Source organism: Malus domestica, chromosome 17 (assembly GCF_042453785.1).
Source record: "Malus domestica chromosome 17, GDT2T_hap1".
In the NCBI taxonomy this organism is placed as follows: domain Eukaryota; kingdom Viridiplantae; phylum Streptophyta; class Magnoliopsida; order Rosales; family Rosaceae; genus Malus; species Malus domestica.
In genome coordinates this window covers 5,109,277-5,126,917 of record NC_091677.1, presented here as the reverse complement: position 1 = coordinate 5,126,917, position 17,641 = coordinate 5,109,277, and the positions used below count along the sequence as shown (strand labels likewise).

Genomic DNA, 17,641 nt, shown 5'->3' with positions numbered 1-17,641 from the left:
AATTGTTTACATTTCAATATTTTATTCTCATTCATCTTTATTTATTATTTCTTCTCCCTCCTACACCCTTCTTTGTCATTTGCAGTGGCGGAATCAGGATTTTCAAATAATGAAGTTATATAATGGAGTTATGATTTTGACCAAAAGAACTTTATTGGACAATTTCGTTGAGCACCTAGTAGGAACAAGCCGATTGTTGTCAACATTTGCTGAAGGCTTATGCCAATGTATGTCATCAACTACTATGGTATATAGAGGCTTGTCAAGGGTGGCTACATGAATTGTAGAGTAATGTTGAAGATTGTCAAGGCTTTTCAACTGATGAAGCATTTGATGGTGCGTACAATAGAGTCGCACACAAGAAAAGAGAAAAGGAAGACAAATATGATAACAAAAATTAGAAGAAGAAGTAGGAGAAGGATGTTGTAATTTAGTTTGCCCTAACTGTTTATAGGGTTCAAATACAATATACATAGGGTTTTAAAGTTGTTGGAGTCATGGACAATCAATGATCTCACGTCGGCTCCACCACTGGTCCCTTGTGTTCTTTATCATATCTCAAATAAATTAAAAATTAAATTATTTATCAAACGTACTTTTAAGTTATTGGACCATGAAATATAACTATTGTTTAGGAATAATGATATCTAGATATGTATAGGAATGAGTTGTAGCTCGAGGTGTAATGAATTTAAAAGTGTTTATTCTTATGCTCAATGTCATATTTGAATGTCCTCTCGTCCAATCTATTTTATATGTCGTATATGACATATGTATTATAAGAATTTTATTATCGAGGAATTGGCCAACTTGGGGTACTATAGCCAACAATGAACAGTATCATTAACGGAAAAAAAAACGATGAACAATCTTATTTATCCATCTAATACAATTCTTAAATTCATGTGTAAAAAATTTGATGTTTGGAATAAATATTTTAGGAAAAAGGAAATTAAAAGATCAGAAGAAAAAAAAAACGCTAGTTTTCAAGGCCAAAGTGACTGCTGGAGTGTCTGAGCAGCACTCCTCCGACTACGTGTCGACCGCCCATTCGGGGTCAGAACAGTACCAGGTGACGGACATGATTGATGGCGAAAGCGAAACCACCGTGCCGGCGTTTACCCTCCGAACTGTGAAATGCTCTGTACGTCCACGTGTCTCGATATGACAGGGGTAAAAACAGAGTTACCGAGTGTTTACTTTTGGCTGTCGACGTCTTGTCGGACGCGTGCTGGGGAAAGATTGAAACTTGGAAGGAGTCCGTTAGCCCGTTTGATTATGCTTTTTCATTTTTTTTGAGAACTTTTGATTATGGCAAATCACGTATTCGTAAACAATATATGGTAAAAGGAAACAGTACATCATAATAGTAGTACTAGTAGTACCACTCCTAGATTTAGGGTCATGCTATCTACAAACCCAATGATGGATGCATATTGGAACCAAGTGATTTCAAGACTGCTCGGAGTTCAAAAAGACCGTCAAAATGTTTGATGTAGGTCCATTTTGTGCTCATCCAGTTTTTGATGAAATGTCTCTTGCAAGTTGCGTCAACAACACTCTTCAAATTCTTTTAATAGCACTCATCAGAATGCTTCCACATAATTCAATATATGTTAACATGGGTGCAACATAATTCGGCTGATGATAACAAACTTACTAAGTGTTCGATGAATAAATTGAATTTTTTTTTCCACGCTTCGCACTTTGTTTCTATCTGAAAAACTTGAACCCTTAACACTGAGAATCCCAATATTTGAATCCAACCCTTTACTGCACACACCCTTGTCACACACTCCTTTCAATTTTTGACCGTTCGGTCGAATGAATTGAAGAAGATCAATGACATAAGAGTGTGTGAGAAATAAAAATGAATGTGTGAACAGCACTATCTCAAAATTTATAGGGAATGAAAGAAGCATACATACGTTGTAACTTCTAAGATAATAAAAAGTTAAATGGTTCTTATTAATTCAAAGAAATATTGCAGCATTTTATTTTTCGTTCAAAAAGTCAATTGTAAATCAAATAAGTAAATTTGAATTCGAGTGTAATCTCAAGCACTTACCCTATGTCACATACGTTTTCGCGACATTCAATAAAATTGGGCATTATTAAGTCCAATTAAATTGATTTCCAGTCTCGGTGTTAAGTAGACCTAAATGCGTATTCAGAATAAAATGTAAATTTTAGAAAAGAAATTCGAGATAGAATGAAAATACATTTTTTGATCCAAACTCAAATGCAGGTCGCAACTGAACGTGACTCAAAGCTCTCGGTCCTACAAGCCCAAAATACGTTCGAACTCTGGTTTCTTTAGCTTTGTCCCATCAAGTTTGCAAGTATCTTCTTAGTTACTTATGAGAAAGGTATAGCACCTTGCAAAGTCTGCTATCCAAATTGAGTATTTACAACTGGGAAACAGAGAGTAACTTGGCTGTCCTCAGTTGAACACCGCAGCGTTTCCATACCATACGTGATGTATGCTATAAAAACACCGGGATATACATCCGCGCATAAGTAGAAAGAGGAAACAAGTTCCCTACTAATCGCAATGTTGTCCTAAAAATAGTGAGGGCTAATATAGCATAGGATACCCTATACTCATAGTGGCACATATCCAATTCACCACAGCAGAACTATCGTCTCAGTGAACTTGGTCAAATTGGGCTGCTCAGTGCACCAATAGGCAATAGCTGGTTCATGGTGCCTTGTCACTTCGCAACATCTCTAAGTTTATACATGGAAATATGCACGGCACAAGTGAGATATGATTCTTCCAACTAACACAATAGTGCCGTGCTTTAAGCTTCACCTGTAACACATATGACTAAGCTTGGAAATCAAAGCGACATAGGCTAAATGCAAGGCCATTCTGCCACTTACAATACCTCGTTATGTATCTAAGTATAGTTTCAATAGATGAGTGCTAATATAGTTTTTGCAGCAGAGAAGTGAGAGAAGTCAGAGCTATCACCCCCTCCCCTAACCAGATCAACATTTTTACTTCTCTGCCTACACGTAGAAGTTTCACTTACCATGGAAGAAGGGGTGAAGCTTGTATGAGCAGTTCCGATCATATGGAAAAGGGGTGCTTACCTGTTATCCATTAAAACAAGAACCTTCCTACCAATTTCAAAGGGTATATATACTTTCCCGTGAGCTGCTATCTTTGGCAAAAGCCTTCTCTTTCCAGCTAGCAATTCACTTCCTAGTAGTTTTGAATCAACGTCCAATCTACCATTTAATCATACAACACGTTCTCGAGATCTTAATTTCCTAGCTCAAAGAAAATAACTGGGGTGGCGGGGGGAATGAAGAAAGAGCCGTTCAATGTCACTTCTAATAACAACCAAACTTTACTAGGAAACTCATTCATAAGTTATAACAGTGCTTTCAAATGCATGCATCGGGCGCACCTTGAGAGGTGAGGCACTGTATAGACATACTGACCACATAAGAGATCAATAGCAGGAGCAGATGGAAGGATAGGAGGGAAACCGTTCATCTGACCTTCAGATGAACTTTCATATTATAGCCCCCTAACTTCTTGTATATAACATATGCTTCCTATTTGATTCTCTGGCTCCGCTATTCAACAGACAGCATAAAGGCATCAACCAAATTCAAGCACAAAACATTATATCAGGTTTGAAAAGATGAATATTCCACAAAAAGGGGAAGATTAACATAGGACCGTAAGAACATAAAACGAATTCAGCATAATATCATTATCAAGGATGAATATTCCAATAAAAGGGACAAGCCACTAGGAAATTCATCTAACTAGGGGAGCTAGACTTGCAGCAGTAGTACATATACAGCCTCTAGCACTGAGCCACTGACATGTATGGAGATAATGAATGTATACATATCATATGAACCGCTTTCGGGAAATTATTTATTCCAAAGTATAACAAGATTCACAATGTATATATGGATTATGAACCGTTATATCTCTACTGTCTAATTTGGGTTCATAAATTTCACTGCCCAATATCACCGGTACCAAACAAATATGGTGACTGAGGACGAAGAAAGCTTTGACGTTAATTAATCTTTCGAAGATGACACAAATAGCCTGATCAAGTTTTAGTTTACACAACTTAAACAAACTCAAACAGACGTTGGTTTAGAGCAATCGGGGCACGAAAAATGACCTCTAGCTTGACAATAGGTGCAAGAGATGGATCTTACTTTCGATCCTTCACCCCCAAGCGATTCATACATGTCGTCGATGAGATTTGATCCAAGCATTTCACCTTCTTTGATCAATCCAACTCCTCTACATCTTGAGCATGCTATCATCCTCAAGTTGCCACATCTCTTGCACATTCCCAAGGAACTGAACATCCAAAGGTTTCATACACACAACACATAAATCAGAACAATAATCCTCGGGTCACCAAATGGTGCGTTGGTGCATGCATCGAACTCCTTACTTGTTCTTAATAAATAGGGTTTAAAGCAGACGCTAATATTAGTCAAACACTGTCGTGTCATTTGGTTAGCAAATTTGGTGCCCGTGGCAATAGCATTGCTCAAATTAGGAAAAACATCTAATTATACTGAGGAAGTTGGGAACTTTGCATTGAAAAGTGGGTTATTAGTGAAATTCTTGGAAACTAATCAGGAGTTGGTGAAGATTATAAACTCAAAAGATTAGAAAGAAAGAATGGTGTTTAATGAGAATTAAGAAATGGGGTATTAGCAAGTGTTACCTGCGCTGAGAGGCGGAGATGAAAGCGTCGATCTTTGGGGCGGCAATGGTGGCGCAGAGGAGCAGAGTTCCGACTCCGAATCCGGCCAGCTCGCTCGCCGTTATGTTATCCATTTGCTTTGTTCTGTGTCCCTGCTTTCCTTTCCGAAGGGCCAGAAATTGCTGATAAGTGAAAAAGCGCCTTATCTAAAACTAAACTCTGATATAAATCATTATCCGGAGTCATCGAACAACAACGGCCTATTAGCTCAGCTGGTTAGAGCGTCGTGCTAATAACGCGAAGGTCGCAGGTTCGAGACCTGCATGGGCCATTTTTTAAATTTTTTTCTTTTCTGGGCTAAATTTTAGCATTACGGGTAAATCTATCTAGCCCAAGTACATTTTGGGTCTTTGACAATTGTGTTTTGCAGTCCGCGTTCTTCTCTCGTTATAATTCTACGGGCCCATAATTAATTATAACGGTATATTCAAACAATTAATAACATGAAAAATATTAAGGAGGTCATCTTTTAGATTATATATTGTAAATCACCTGATATAACGGTTGAGTTGATGACTGAACTTATCTTTAAATCACCCTAACAACTTTTACCTTTACAACTAGTAGTCTTGCAGTCGATTTCCCTCAGTTTCTTTTCTTTTCTTTTCTACATTTATCTTTTTACCAACTATTGTAAGGTAAACTTAAGAAGCGGTAAGATTTGTATCGCGGTAAAAATTGAGGAACGACACTTAATTTCCATTTAGTTTCAGGGTTAAATTGATTATAATTACATATAGTAGTGGTATATGACCCAACTGATCTGAGTAGAGTGACTACTGACTGGAACCCTCTGGTCTTTTGCCTTCACAATCAATCAGTTGTGGCTTCTACAGCCTGCCTACTTCTTGTCAATCAACTTTCAAATGATATAAACTTGTAAGTGGTCAACTCTAGGTCATTGACTAATTGACTGGTCAAGACTTTGTCACTTTAGAAGTCAATACCGGCCAAAGGAAGAAGGCCAAGGAAGAATATATGATCCATGTTTGACCTATAATCTGTTCAATAATTCTGTTCAGTGGGTTCACTATTTTCTTTTTACCAATAATATGTAGTTAAGGCGTCAAACAAGTATCCATCAATTTTGATGAAATTATTAGTTTCTTCTTATAAAAGTAGATTTTTATGGGGTCTTAATATTGTAACGAGAAATGCTAAGGAGATTCTCTAAAAAAATGAGTTTTTCTATTAACTCTCTTTTACCTCATGTTTTGGCATAATATTTTGTATCGTTGACATGAAAATTAACGTTAAACTGTGACGTGTCAGAGAGTTCACAGAGAATCCTGCTTAGGAGAGTCTCCTTAGTATTTATCTATTGTAATATAAAGCTTGATATTCTAACAAACTACAACAAAAAAGACCACTACATATTGATAATGATTAGTTTTTATTGTGTATATAGACAAATGACTTAGTCCATGATGAGGTTTTGATCAGTGCAGCTACTAATGCGTTTTCAGTCATTTTGATTGGGGTTAATAGTGATAAATCAAAACTTTTTCTCGACCAATTACCATTAATTTTCCATTTAAAACTAATTATTAATTTGTTGCAAAACAAAGTTTCCAATGTTTAGATATCAGTGCCTTTTAAAACAAGCTTAATGCATGAAACTGTGTTTTCTTTCCGATCCTTCTAGTCTGCATGCTGATTAAAAGTCCTTACATACTGTGTTTTCTTCCTCATTTCCCACTGATCACTCGTCTACAAAAAAGTTCAATGGATACATACGCTAGGAATATATAAAAGACCACACCACCGTTATTTATCATATATATATATATATATGCAAATCAAAATTAACAATAGTACAATAACGCTTTCGAAACATAAACCGACATATAGAATTTTATTGATATGCTTATAGCTAGCTAGCTAGCTGGATCAGAAGTTCATCATCGATCGTGTCAATCGGCTACATAAAAATAATTTTAGTACCAATCTAATGAACGATCAGCATTTCTAATTAGAAGATGTAGCCTCCTACGTTGGAGAAAGTGTTGGAGTGTCCTCCTCCCCTAAATAAAGCAGGTGAACTAGTTTCACTTCCATTCTGCAATGATATATTGCTCGATTCCCCTCCAGAAGATAAAGCAAGTCCTTGATTATTGATCTGCATGGCTGCTTTGTTGCACTGGCTTAAGCTTGTGTGTTGCTGCAATGCTGCGGATCCATTCGACCGCTTACGTCGTCTAAGTTCCAGAGCTTATAAAACCCTTCTTCTCCTAATAAATCTGACCAAAATTCCACACTTGCTTGGTGCATCAATTTTGGCAAGCAATATTTGTCTTCCTCCATATTTTCTTGCCATGTTGCTTGTGTTTCATGGATATCAATATTATTCATATTGCTTATTGTTCCTTGGCTGCAGGCTTCCCAATGATCGTGTGGTGCAGTGGCTCTTGCTTTCGTGTTTTGATCTTCCTCTAATTGTTGTTGTTTTGCTTTTAGAATCTCTGCTTTTCGTTTCTCTTGCTTCTGAGTGCATTTCTCTTTCTTTTTGAAATGGGTTCTCCAGAAGTTTTTTATCTCATTGTCGGTTCTCCCTGGCAAGTATCTTGCAATGGTGGACCATCTGTAAATTCATATAACAATTCACATTAGAAATAAATAATATTGTGTACTTTTGATAATTATTTAATCGAGAGAGAGAGAGAGAGAGTATTAGTTAGCTAGGCTATTATTACTTACTTGTTACCCCATAAAGCATGCAATTCAATGATGATGCCTTCCTCCTGAGGTGTTATATGCCCTCTCTTCAGTCCTGGCCTCATATAATTCACCCATCTGAGTCTGCAACTTTTCCCATTCCTGTTCAGACCTGAAAATAGTACTTTTGTTAAAGAAGAAAAAACCCTAAGTGAGCATGCATGCATGCCTAAGATGATCAGTTAATCCGAAATTAAAGCTCTCAGAAACAATATATGACATTTAAATAATTAGAACTGGTGTAAAAAAAGTAGTTAAAAAACAGTCAACAGACTAATTAACTTGATTGATTACCCGTAGACCTAGACACAGAACTCCATCTTCCCTCTCCATGCAAGGTGACATATTCACTGAGCAGCTTATCCTCCTCAGGAGTCCAAGGACCTTTCCTCCATCCTTGTTCTCCAACACCACCCCAACCCATCATAGCTACCATCTTTAACTTCGCACTTTGATCTCTTTCAACTCAACTCAATAAGTAGTACTTGTTTGTTTTCTTTGTATTCTATGGCACACTGGTTATATTGCACAATGCATGGCTATAGGTTAACTTCCTCTTATATATACACATAATACATGGTATATATCCTCCCTCTGAATCAGTGACTTGAATATTTAATTTATTTGGTTTAATGCATTTTGATGATCTCAGTCAATATCTTTGAACCGAATCTCTGCTTCTGTCTCTCGCCATATCATGAATTCGAATTGACCCTTCCCTCTACAAGCCTGAGTACACGTGTTGAGACATGGGTCTCAACCAGCTCAACACCTTCAGCCAATCACAGCACAACGGCTGGCTCGTCAAACCCTACTCCGCATACTATATGACATCACCACCAATATTCCTTGTAGCATAACCAAGGTCTAAAATATCGATAATATCCCGATATTTTTATCGAAATTTCCGTGTGTTTGGAGTACCGATATTTTCGATATCATTGATATTTTAGACCTTGATAGGAACTCTATGTGGTACTAAGTCACTCATATATCTTACCATGCAATGTATGAAGTGTAAAATATTGTATTAATTCATTATATATAAATGATTATGGTGTGTTTAAACTTCTTTCGTTAATTACTACATATTTTCTACACTCACAATGCTTGCCAGCTCGCTATATAATCAACTTAAATCAGTTAAATCTATCATGCAATGCATTTCCTTCCAAATTTTTTGTGATAAACTAATAGATAATTGACTAAATAAACATCCTGCAAAGTTTCAATAAAAATTTCCAAGTTTTTCTTACAATTTCCGTGGTTTTTATTCAATTTTAATCGATATCGATAATATCCCGATATTTCCATCCAAATTTCCGTGTTTTTGGACTCCGATATTTCCGATATCATCGATATTTTAAACCTTGAGCATAACACAAGGCCACATTTCGATAAAAAATAAAAATAAAAATAAAAAAACACAAAGCCACATTGTATAACTTGTCTGTCATTGTTATTTAAGATTAATGAAGAAGTTTCTTAATAAAAAAATGGGTAATGCTAGGAAGATTAAATTTGAAGACTAAATTTACAAACCAAATGATATGTCACCAATAAGAAAAAACACATTTATCAACGTGTAAGTAATAAATCAATCATCAACTTTCATATTTTCAAAACTTTATCCACAAATTTAGTCTTACTAGCATTTCTAAAAAAATTAAGCATAAAATCTTAACTAAGCCAAAATGAGTTAGTGGGTTGTTGATGTCTCCTTGGACAGTGGCTTTTATCCAACTAGGGTTTAACATCTGTGATAAAAGTATTTGCATGCTTAATCAGCATTAATTTTGTTAATGGTTAATGACATCTATTTTTTTAAGCACACAAAGAAGTTTCTAGGATGCTATTAAGGGAATGGGGGGCATAAAGTATTGAATGGAGAGGGGATCGATGAGTCACCTATCTTACACCTGGCCTTTGAGCTTTATCTAAGTAGCTTATTTGGAAAGTTGAGAAGTGCTTAATTGGCTTAACTCATTTGTTTATGCATTCTATGCCTAATATAGGTAATGATGTATATAGAAACTATATATTAGTGCTAATCTTTGAAAAGATTACAAAAGAGTTTCAAGATCTTGTCATGCTTAAAGATTCACTGTATGTAATGCTCGATTTGACGCGGCTGAAGAAAATAAAATAGTTTACAAAAGCTTTTGCTCCTCCTTACCCCTTTGAGTACTATTACTTCAGCAATGACCTCGAAACCATACTTTATGTTGGACTAAACTGGAAACTATCCCTATCAATCTCTAACCCATACATATCTAAACATTTTTGTCCGTCAATTAACATTTAAAATTAATTGAACCTCCTTCATCTATATATATATATATATATATATATATATATATATATTATATGATATTATTTCTGCTTAATTAAGTGGATGTCAATATATATATGGCTTCTCGAAGGATCTAGAAATTACAATTTACACCATGAATTTCATTTGGGGTAGCTAGGGTTTTGCATATTTTATATAGTAGGGAGCATAATCATAGAAAAAGGCTTTAGAATTAGTTAGTGATTAGGTAGGTAGTGTAGCAAACTTTGAACCATATAATGTTCCTAGCTAATAAGTGACATTTGTTTATTGTTAAATTTGAACGACGTAGTATTTTCTCACTCGTTTTCTTCCTTTCGATGGTGGCTAAGAACAAAAGAAGAAATGGCACCCAACTCCCCCTTTTTGGCATACTATTTTGCAGAAGAATAATCATGAATTCGACAGTTAAGATCCACTGCAATATGGAGGATTACCATCAACAGTGGATGCTTAAATCCATGTCTGTCGGCAGTACAACAAATAGAAAATTTGAGAAAATCCTCAAAGCCTACTCTTCGTTTTTCTATTGGGAGTAATATCAGATTTCATAAATCAGTTTATCTAATAAGATGTCAACAGCTGTTTTATGAGAAGAAGAAAAGGTTGGGCTGATTATAAGTTTATAAATGATAAGATGAGAGATGCAAATGCATTCAAATCAACATTTTGTATTTTTGGCTAGCAGAAAACTCTCTAATGGACGAGATGTAAAATACTTATTTCACTCAAAAAATGTAAATAAACATGTAAATTTACATTTTTTAGAGGTGAATCCTGTCAGTTAGAGGGGGAAGATACATGTTTAGGTATGGTGAGGTCAAATTGATGTTGTTGGTAGAACAAGAAGCTCACCAAAATTTGCGCCATTTAGTGGGACAGGTCGATTGAGGGCTTGTAAAGCAATTGATTAATTGGAGGCCATCTTAGGGGGACTTAGGCCATCTCCAACCGAAGGGTCCAGAGGGCCAGATAGCCGAAAATAGCCCTAAAACCGTCTCCAACCGAGGGCTAGGCCAGAGGGCTCTGGAATCTGGGAGGGCCCCACGAGATCGGAGAGGGCTGGAGGGCTGGCTGCTTTCGGCCAGCCAGCCAGCCCCGGGGCTGGCTATTTTTTTTTTTAATGTTTCCTATTGCTGTCGGTTAAAATCGATAGCATTAAAGAGCTTTTTTTTTTAAAATAGTTCTACTATTAGTGTCGGTTATAACCGACACTAATAGTTTGAAATGTTTTTTAATGTAACGGCTAGTAGCCGTTGGATTATTAGGCCTCTCTTTTTTTTTTTTTTTTTAATGAATTTAAACTTCTTTTTTTTTTTTAATGAATTTAAACTTCTTTTTTTCCCTTTTTTTTCCTTTTCATATAAATCAAATTTTTTTTCATATTTTTTTTCCTATAACTTCTATTTCACAAAATTTGTTTCATATTTTTTTTCAATTCTATTTTTTTCGTATAACTTCCTAGGCCATTTATACAACATTAAATTGTAGTTTTTAAATAATAAATTATGTTTGGCCCTATGGCCCTCGGTTGGAGACGGTTTTTTGTGACAGGGCTAAAACGAGCCCTTTGGCCCTCTGGCCCTCGGTTGGAGACGGAGGCAAATATGGCCATGTACTGTTCATTAAAATATTAATATCTTGGGGAATCTTGGAGGGCCAGAGGGCTCAAAAGAGCCCTTTGGCCAGCCCTCGGTTGGAGATGGCCTTACTCTCATCATCAAGTGAGGAAAGATATGTTTTGGAGGAAATGCTTGGGCTTGGGACAGTGGAAATAGGGGAGAAGCATGAGATGCCCGGTGGGTCGGTGGGTGGTTAGGGTTTTGTGGAGTTGGATTCAAGCCTGTGCTTGTTAATTGGGCTCTATTCTTTTTGTTGTTACCTTCTATTTTCCGTATTTTTTTTTCACTTTTCAATTTTTTTATTTGAACAAACGATATCATTTACACTAAGAGTAAATGGTCAGCTTAACCTCATAATTGACTAACAATAATGTATTTAAATTCGCTTTTAGCAAGAATTGAACCTAAGATCTCTCACTTACAAGTGAAGATATATATAGATATATACGGATTGAAAATCCTTTTAATCATATCGAAAACCGTAACCAAATAATATTCTTGATTTTTCTTTATATCTAAAAATACCTGAACTTTTATTCTGAATCCGGCCTTCACGCAGTTATTCACGATTATCGAATTTTACGGATTGAATTGCCATCCCAAGTGATATTAATTACTATAATAGCAATCTCAAATTTTTTTTTAATCAACTATATGAACAATCTCCAAAAAAAGTTTTTGTTTCCAATTTTTTGTATTTGGAGCCCCGGATTGGGAGTTACCCACCACTCTGCGCACTACCTCCATAACTTCCCGTTCATGTTAGCGAAAACCCACCACTATTTTCTAAAGTATACGGGGTGAGATTTAGGGTTTAAGCCGAAAAAGGAGAAGACGAAAGGTTTCAATTTATCCGAAAAATCAAAACTTTTATCGCGATTAGCAGGAAAAGATAGGGTTTTCAAATTAATAAGCATATTTGTTGTCTGCATATAAAAAGTCTTCAGTTTGATGGTTGTTGCACAAACTCTCAGACTCCCTTCACAAATTCGCAGACTCCACCCACAGCTTCCATAGAAGAAGAAGAAGAAGGGGAAGAGAAAGCCTCCTGCTTTTTACAGTTCTGCGTTTGGTCGCGGAAGGAAGAGATTCGGGGGTGGTTTTTGTTTGCATGAAAGTGAAAGAACATGACGACCGATCTCAGTGATTATGCCGTCATCAAGGAAGGAGAGGCTGAGATTCTCATGCATGCTAAGAACCAAGTCTTTTACAATAAAACTCAGGTGCCAAAATCTTCCAAAATCTTCTCCTTTTGTGATTTTTTGAATTGGGTTGTGAGGTTTGATGGGATTTTTAGATGCAATGTTAGTGGGTTTTTTTGTGTGTTTTGAGTTATTCTGAATTGGATGTTTGCTGGGTCAGTGTTAGTTGTTCAAAAGTTGGGATTGGCTGCTGGGGAAATAGTGTAGCAATAGGAAAGATTAACGCTTAGAATTGAAGAATTTCGATATGCGAAAGGTTTTGTTTTTTGATTAGTAATCGTTGAGGAATGTGTGTGGTGGAGCCTTGGAGTGTAAAAGTTAGTTGTGTCTCGCATTTGGGAGCATTTGGGTGGAGCATTTGTGCCAATCCATATGTTGAATTATGTATTGCTCAATTGGCTTATCATTTAGTATTTCTGCTTACGCTCTATATATGGGGCGCAAATTAAGTAAGGGCAGAATAGATGAACAAAGAGAGTATATTTGAAAGTTCAACCTAGATCAGTATTCATTCGATGTGCTTATAGACAAAGCAAGACTAGTTATAGATAAGCTTTAACTTGTCTACAGCCCGGTGGTCTTTGTTTTCGAAGAATTAATCCCGTTTTGATTATGTTAGTAGCAATTTTCTTCGTATAGTAAATATTATGGAGGGGGTGCTTTTCAACATGGGTGATTGTTCAGTTTCTAGCATGAGTATGTGTTGGTGGCATTTATTCACTTCAGTTTGCTGGCTGACTTTTAGATTTTGTAATTTAGAGGGAATGTTGATTTTTTTCAGTCTGTAATTATTAGGTTAACAACAGAGACATATCGGTTGCTGTTCTGAGGACATTCATAACCAAACGCAAGGAGGAGCATGAAGCAAGATTGTCCAAGAAAGCAAAACCTGCACCGAAGGAGTCTGACAAAGATGCTTCAGATTCTGTTGTAGAAGAAGTACCTAATGAGCCTGCTATTTATGAAAAAAAAACCAATGGAGATTGTGAAATGGCAGCAGAGATATCTCAAGATGAACCATGTAGCATTTCAGAAAAAACAGACAAGGTCACTGAGGGAAAATGGCGTGGGGAACTGAAGCCACCAAGAGTTCTTGAGGTTTTTCATGAATTTTGATTCAATCAATTAATTAGTTTCTTTAGTCTTTGCTCTTTACTCTGGAAGATGTCAATTCACATTTCTGTTTTGTATCATTTTCGTTCACAGGCCCTGTCAGCTTCTGGTTTAAGAGCTCTTAGGTATGCTCGTGAAGTGGAAGGAATTGGTAAAGTTGTTGCTTTAGACAATGATAAAGGTAAGTTTTAGGTTGTCTCTAACTACTGCACTTAAATGTATATGGCCATTTTTTGTGTTAACCTTTTAAAGATTACTTTGTTTGTCCTTAAAAGAAATGAAGAACGAATGGGCTTTAAGACCCAAATTAGATGAGATTATGGACTTTTAGTTTCTATTTAAATACATATTGAGATACGTAAGTTGTAGCTGCATATGGGCTTTTCTAATTACTTGTAAGCATCATAACAGTTATCACCAATATTTGTCTTCCTTCAGGTGCAGTTGAAGCTTGTAGGAGAAATATCAAGTTCAACGGTTCAGTTGCATGTTCAAAGGTGGAATCACATCTTGCTGATGCTCGTGTGCATATGCTCACCCATCCAAAAGAATTTGATGTGGTATGCTTATGCTGTTTTATATTCATCACTGCAGATTAATTTCTTTGGGCGGATTCCTATTATTTTGACACTTCATAAACCAGTGGCAGTAACATACTCCTTGCTGGTTATTGGTGTTTCAGGTTGATCTTGATCCTTATGGTTCGCCCTCTGTCTTCTTGGACTCTGCGGTTCAATCTGTTGTTGATGGAGGATTGCTAATGTGTACAGCAACTGATATGGCAGTGCTATGTGGTGGAAATGGGGAGGTTTGCTATTCAAAGTAAGCAGTAATATCTTTCTGCTGATATACTTTGATTGAAGCATTTTATTCTGATTCCTGGACTTACTTATCACGAACTGTTTTATGGATTAGATATGGTTCCTATCCATTGAGAGGGAAGTATTGTCACGAAATGGCTTTGAGGATCCTCCTAGCTTGCATTGAGGTATTGTTATGTCCTTGATTATAGCTTTTAACTAGAACGTGCAAACCACTTGAAAATTGTTATTAACAATTTAGCCCGTAGGGAAGTAGAATTGATACTGCATTTGCCTTGGTAATATAGTTATTGGCACGTCTTTTCTATGGCAACTATTTACAGCTTTATTGTGGGGTGTTTTGTTTGGGTAATGATGATTTGGATAATAATTTTAGGTTTTCAATCAAGTTTAGATTGAAGGTAGATTGAACTTGAAGAGTACCCTTATTGGACCATAATTGTATATTTCAATTAATAAAAATTGTATATATTTCTTTTTTGGTGCACGGATAATTTCTTCTTGATAAAATGCAGAGTCATGCAAATCGTTACAAACGGTACATTGTTCCTGTGCTATCTGTTCAGATGGACTTTTATGTTCGGGTTTTCATTCGTATCTACTCGTATGTGACCTATTTCCTTTTAATTCACTTAATGTTAGCTATCTAGGCTTCTTTCTTTTGCTGTTGCGTGATGGTTCAAATAATTGGTTGCAATTCAGCAAGTGCAATGAAGACCTATTTCCTTTTAATTCACTTAATGTTTGCCATCTAGGCTTCTTTCTTTTGCTGTTGACTGATAGTTCAAATAATTGGTTGCAGTTCTGCAAGTGCAATGAAGAACTCTCCCCTTAAGCTATCCTATGTTTATCAGTGCATTGGCTGCGATTCATTTCATCTTCAGCCTATTGGAAGGACAGTCACAAAGGTATGGTGCTGATATACTATACCTTGGGAGCTAGGTTGTGCTTATGTATTCATGACAAATATCATCTAAGAAATGTTTGTTCTCTTGCTTTCCCTGAACTATATGTAAGTGCCGTCTAAATTTTATTTGTAACGATGACTTTGAAAGTTGAATAGAGAATTATGTTTGAAACTATCTTTTAGGAGAGTTAACCTCAATTGTAGGACACACATTGACCTTCATAGTTATTACTCTATTATTAGCAAACTTTGCCCCCTTGCAGAATATTTTCATATGTGTATGTGTTGAGTGAGTTTGACCACTTTGATTTTTACGGCTTTACCAAGAGTTATTTGTCTGTTGAACTCTTGTAGCTTTAGATAATGGATTTATTTTCTCATTTTAGTTTATATCGATTCTGATAAGGAATCCCTTTACATTTTCAGAACACCAGTGTAAGATATCTACCGGGTTTTGGTCCCGTTGTTCCTCAAGAATGCAGTGACTGTGGGAAGAAATTCAATATGGGTGGACCTATATGGTCTGCTCCTATCCATGATCAAGAATGGGTTACTTCCATACTATCTGATGTGAAATCTATGAAGGAGCGGTATCCCGCTTATGATCGCATCTCTGCTGTACTAACAACAATTTCAGAGGTGTGCCCTTTGTCTTAATATTTGTCCTATTAGACATAAATTAGATGTGCTTATGCAGTTTCACTGATGTGTCTGTATTGTTTGCAGGAACTGCCTGATGTTCCTTTGTTCTTGAGTCTGCACAACCTCTGTGCCACATTAAAGTGCACTTCCCCATCTGCTGTGATTTTCCGTTCTGCTGTGATCAATGCAGGGTATCGTATATCTGGAACTCACGTAAACCCATTGGGGTTGAAATCAGATGCTCCCATGGATGTCATTTGGGACATAATGCGCTGTTGGGTGAGCAGTCTCTTTCAGCTCTCATTTGTTTCTCGTGTCATGCATGTATTAATTTTTCAATAGTAGACAGTCTTTTAAGATCCCTGCACGTAGATTCCTTCCTGCCCCCCTTTTAACAGTATGGTTCTGTTGTTGCTTGCTCCGTCTCTACTCTGTAAATTATGTAGACTTTCTATGAGATTAGTGCTATTTACTAGTTCGTTGCATTGGGTGTGTGATGGTATCTTATTGAGCCTTGATTTTGTGTAGGTGAAGAATCACCCCGTGAAACCTCAGCCAGCGGATCAGTCAGGGACCGTGATACTTGCCAAGGAACCCATCCTTCAAGTATATGTTTCTCCCATTTTTGGATACGAATAATGATTTCTTTTTTTCTTCCGATTATACTTTCCTTTTCTTCTTTTGGTATGTGCAAGTAATTTCATGGACCAAATCACCCCGTGTGTGAGTGCGTGTTTGAGAGGGCAGAGCGAGATATCTAACTTACCACTCTTTCTGACATTTTCTCTTTTGCAGGCTAACTTTGCTCGAGCTGTTGCGTCTCTTAGCAAGGCACAAACCAAGAAGGTAGCACGCTTCCTTCCAAATCCTGAAAGGCACTGGGGGCCAAAGCTTAGGGCAGGTCGTACAATCACCAGCAAACACATCTCTCTCTTGGGTCCGGAGGCTGTCAATGGACATCTTAACCATGAAGATGGTGAGGAACATGATGCCAAGCGTCAAAAGATTGAAGATCAACCCACGCCGAATTGAAGAAATGAGTGGTTTTAAGTTTGTCGACCAAGTTGACCTTGAGCTCCATACTCCCATTACCGAAACAACACACATAATCCTTCTTTCTATTCATTTTAACTTGGAGACAGCGGGTGGAGAGAGCGAGGCTTCTTGCAACCATTAATTACGCCATGAGCAACTGGAGCGGCAACTTTCTATTTAATTAGAAGCCAATTTTCAGCAACTTCTGAGTTTGATGGACGATTTTTATTTATGTTTGCATACTTTTGGAGTTTGTTATCAATTTATCTTGGTCACTTTGACTTCAATTTTGATTCCATCCTTAAATTCTGTCTGATGTTAAATAGTGCAGTTAAAGTTCCAGTTTCTTATCTCTTATGTTTGAGTTATTTCACATCAAACAATTCAAACATGAGTTATATGGGCTCTTGGAGCTCCCCTCTTGTTTATCATAGTTATTATTGAATGACGAGGAGCCGGCGGAAGAGAAAAACTTAGATGTAATCGAGCGTA

The 17,641-nt window shown here is 36.7% G+C and overlaps 1 protein-coding gene, 1 long non-coding RNA gene, 1 other non-coding gene and 1 pseudogene across 3 annotated transcripts; 2 read left to right on the top strand and 2 right to left on the bottom strand.

The window, feature by feature from the left end:
* Positions 1–3,872: 3,872 nt before the first annotated feature.
* On the bottom strand, positions 3,873–4,955 carry LOC103404654 (uncharacterized). Its single transcript, XR_011578215.1, has 2 exons — positions 4,722–4,955; positions 3,873–4,345 (listed from the first exon to the last, which is right to left on the bottom strand). It is a non-coding gene; the product is annotated as an uncharacterized lncRNA (long non-coding RNA).
* A 2-nt stretch (positions 4,956–4,957) lies between these two features.
* TRNAI-AAU (transfer RNA isoleucine (anticodon AAU)) lies at positions 4,958–5,031 on the top strand. The gene has a single exon. It is a non-coding gene; the product is annotated as a tRNA-Ile (tRNA).
* A 1,611-nt stretch (positions 5,032–6,642) lies between these two features.
* On the bottom strand, positions 6,643–7,935 carry LOC103404859 (MYB-like transcription factor EOBII; annotated as a pseudogene).
* A 4,174-nt stretch (positions 7,936–12,109) lies between these two features.
* Positions 12,110–17,436, top strand: LOC103404653 (tRNA (guanine(26)-N(2))-dimethyltransferase 2-like). The gene is made up of 13 exons (XM_070816829.1): positions 12,110–12,270; positions 12,425–12,652; positions 13,427–13,729; positions 13,838–13,925; positions 14,183–14,304; positions 14,427–14,566; positions 14,660–14,732; positions 15,081–15,169; positions 15,368–15,473; positions 15,899–16,111; positions 16,199–16,393; positions 16,643–16,720; positions 16,910–17,436. Exons 2-13 carry the CDS (start codon positions 12,557–12,559, stop codon positions 17,144–17,146), a joined length of 1,740 nt encoding a protein of 579 aa, XP_070672930.1. The 5' UTR covers positions 12,110–12,270; positions 12,425–12,556; the 3' UTR covers positions 17,147–17,436.
* The last annotated feature ends 205 nt before the right edge of the window (positions 17,437–17,641 follow it).

What these genes read in the sequence shown, in the direction of transcription:
- LOC103404653 (XM_070816829.1), top strand. Translation starts at nt 12,557, where the DNA reads ATGACGACCGATCTCAGTGATTATGCCGTCATCAAGGAAGGAGAGGCT. An exon ending in TCTTTTACAATAAAACTCAG is followed by an intron (nt 12,653 to 13,426) that starts GTGCCAAAATCT and finishes TGTAATTATTAG; the next exon opens with GTTAACAACAGAGACATATC. An exon ending in ATCCAAAAGAATTTGATGTG is followed by an intron (nt 14,305 to 14,426) that starts GTATGCTTATGC and finishes TTGGTGTTTCAG; the next exon opens with GTTGATCTTGATCCTTATGG.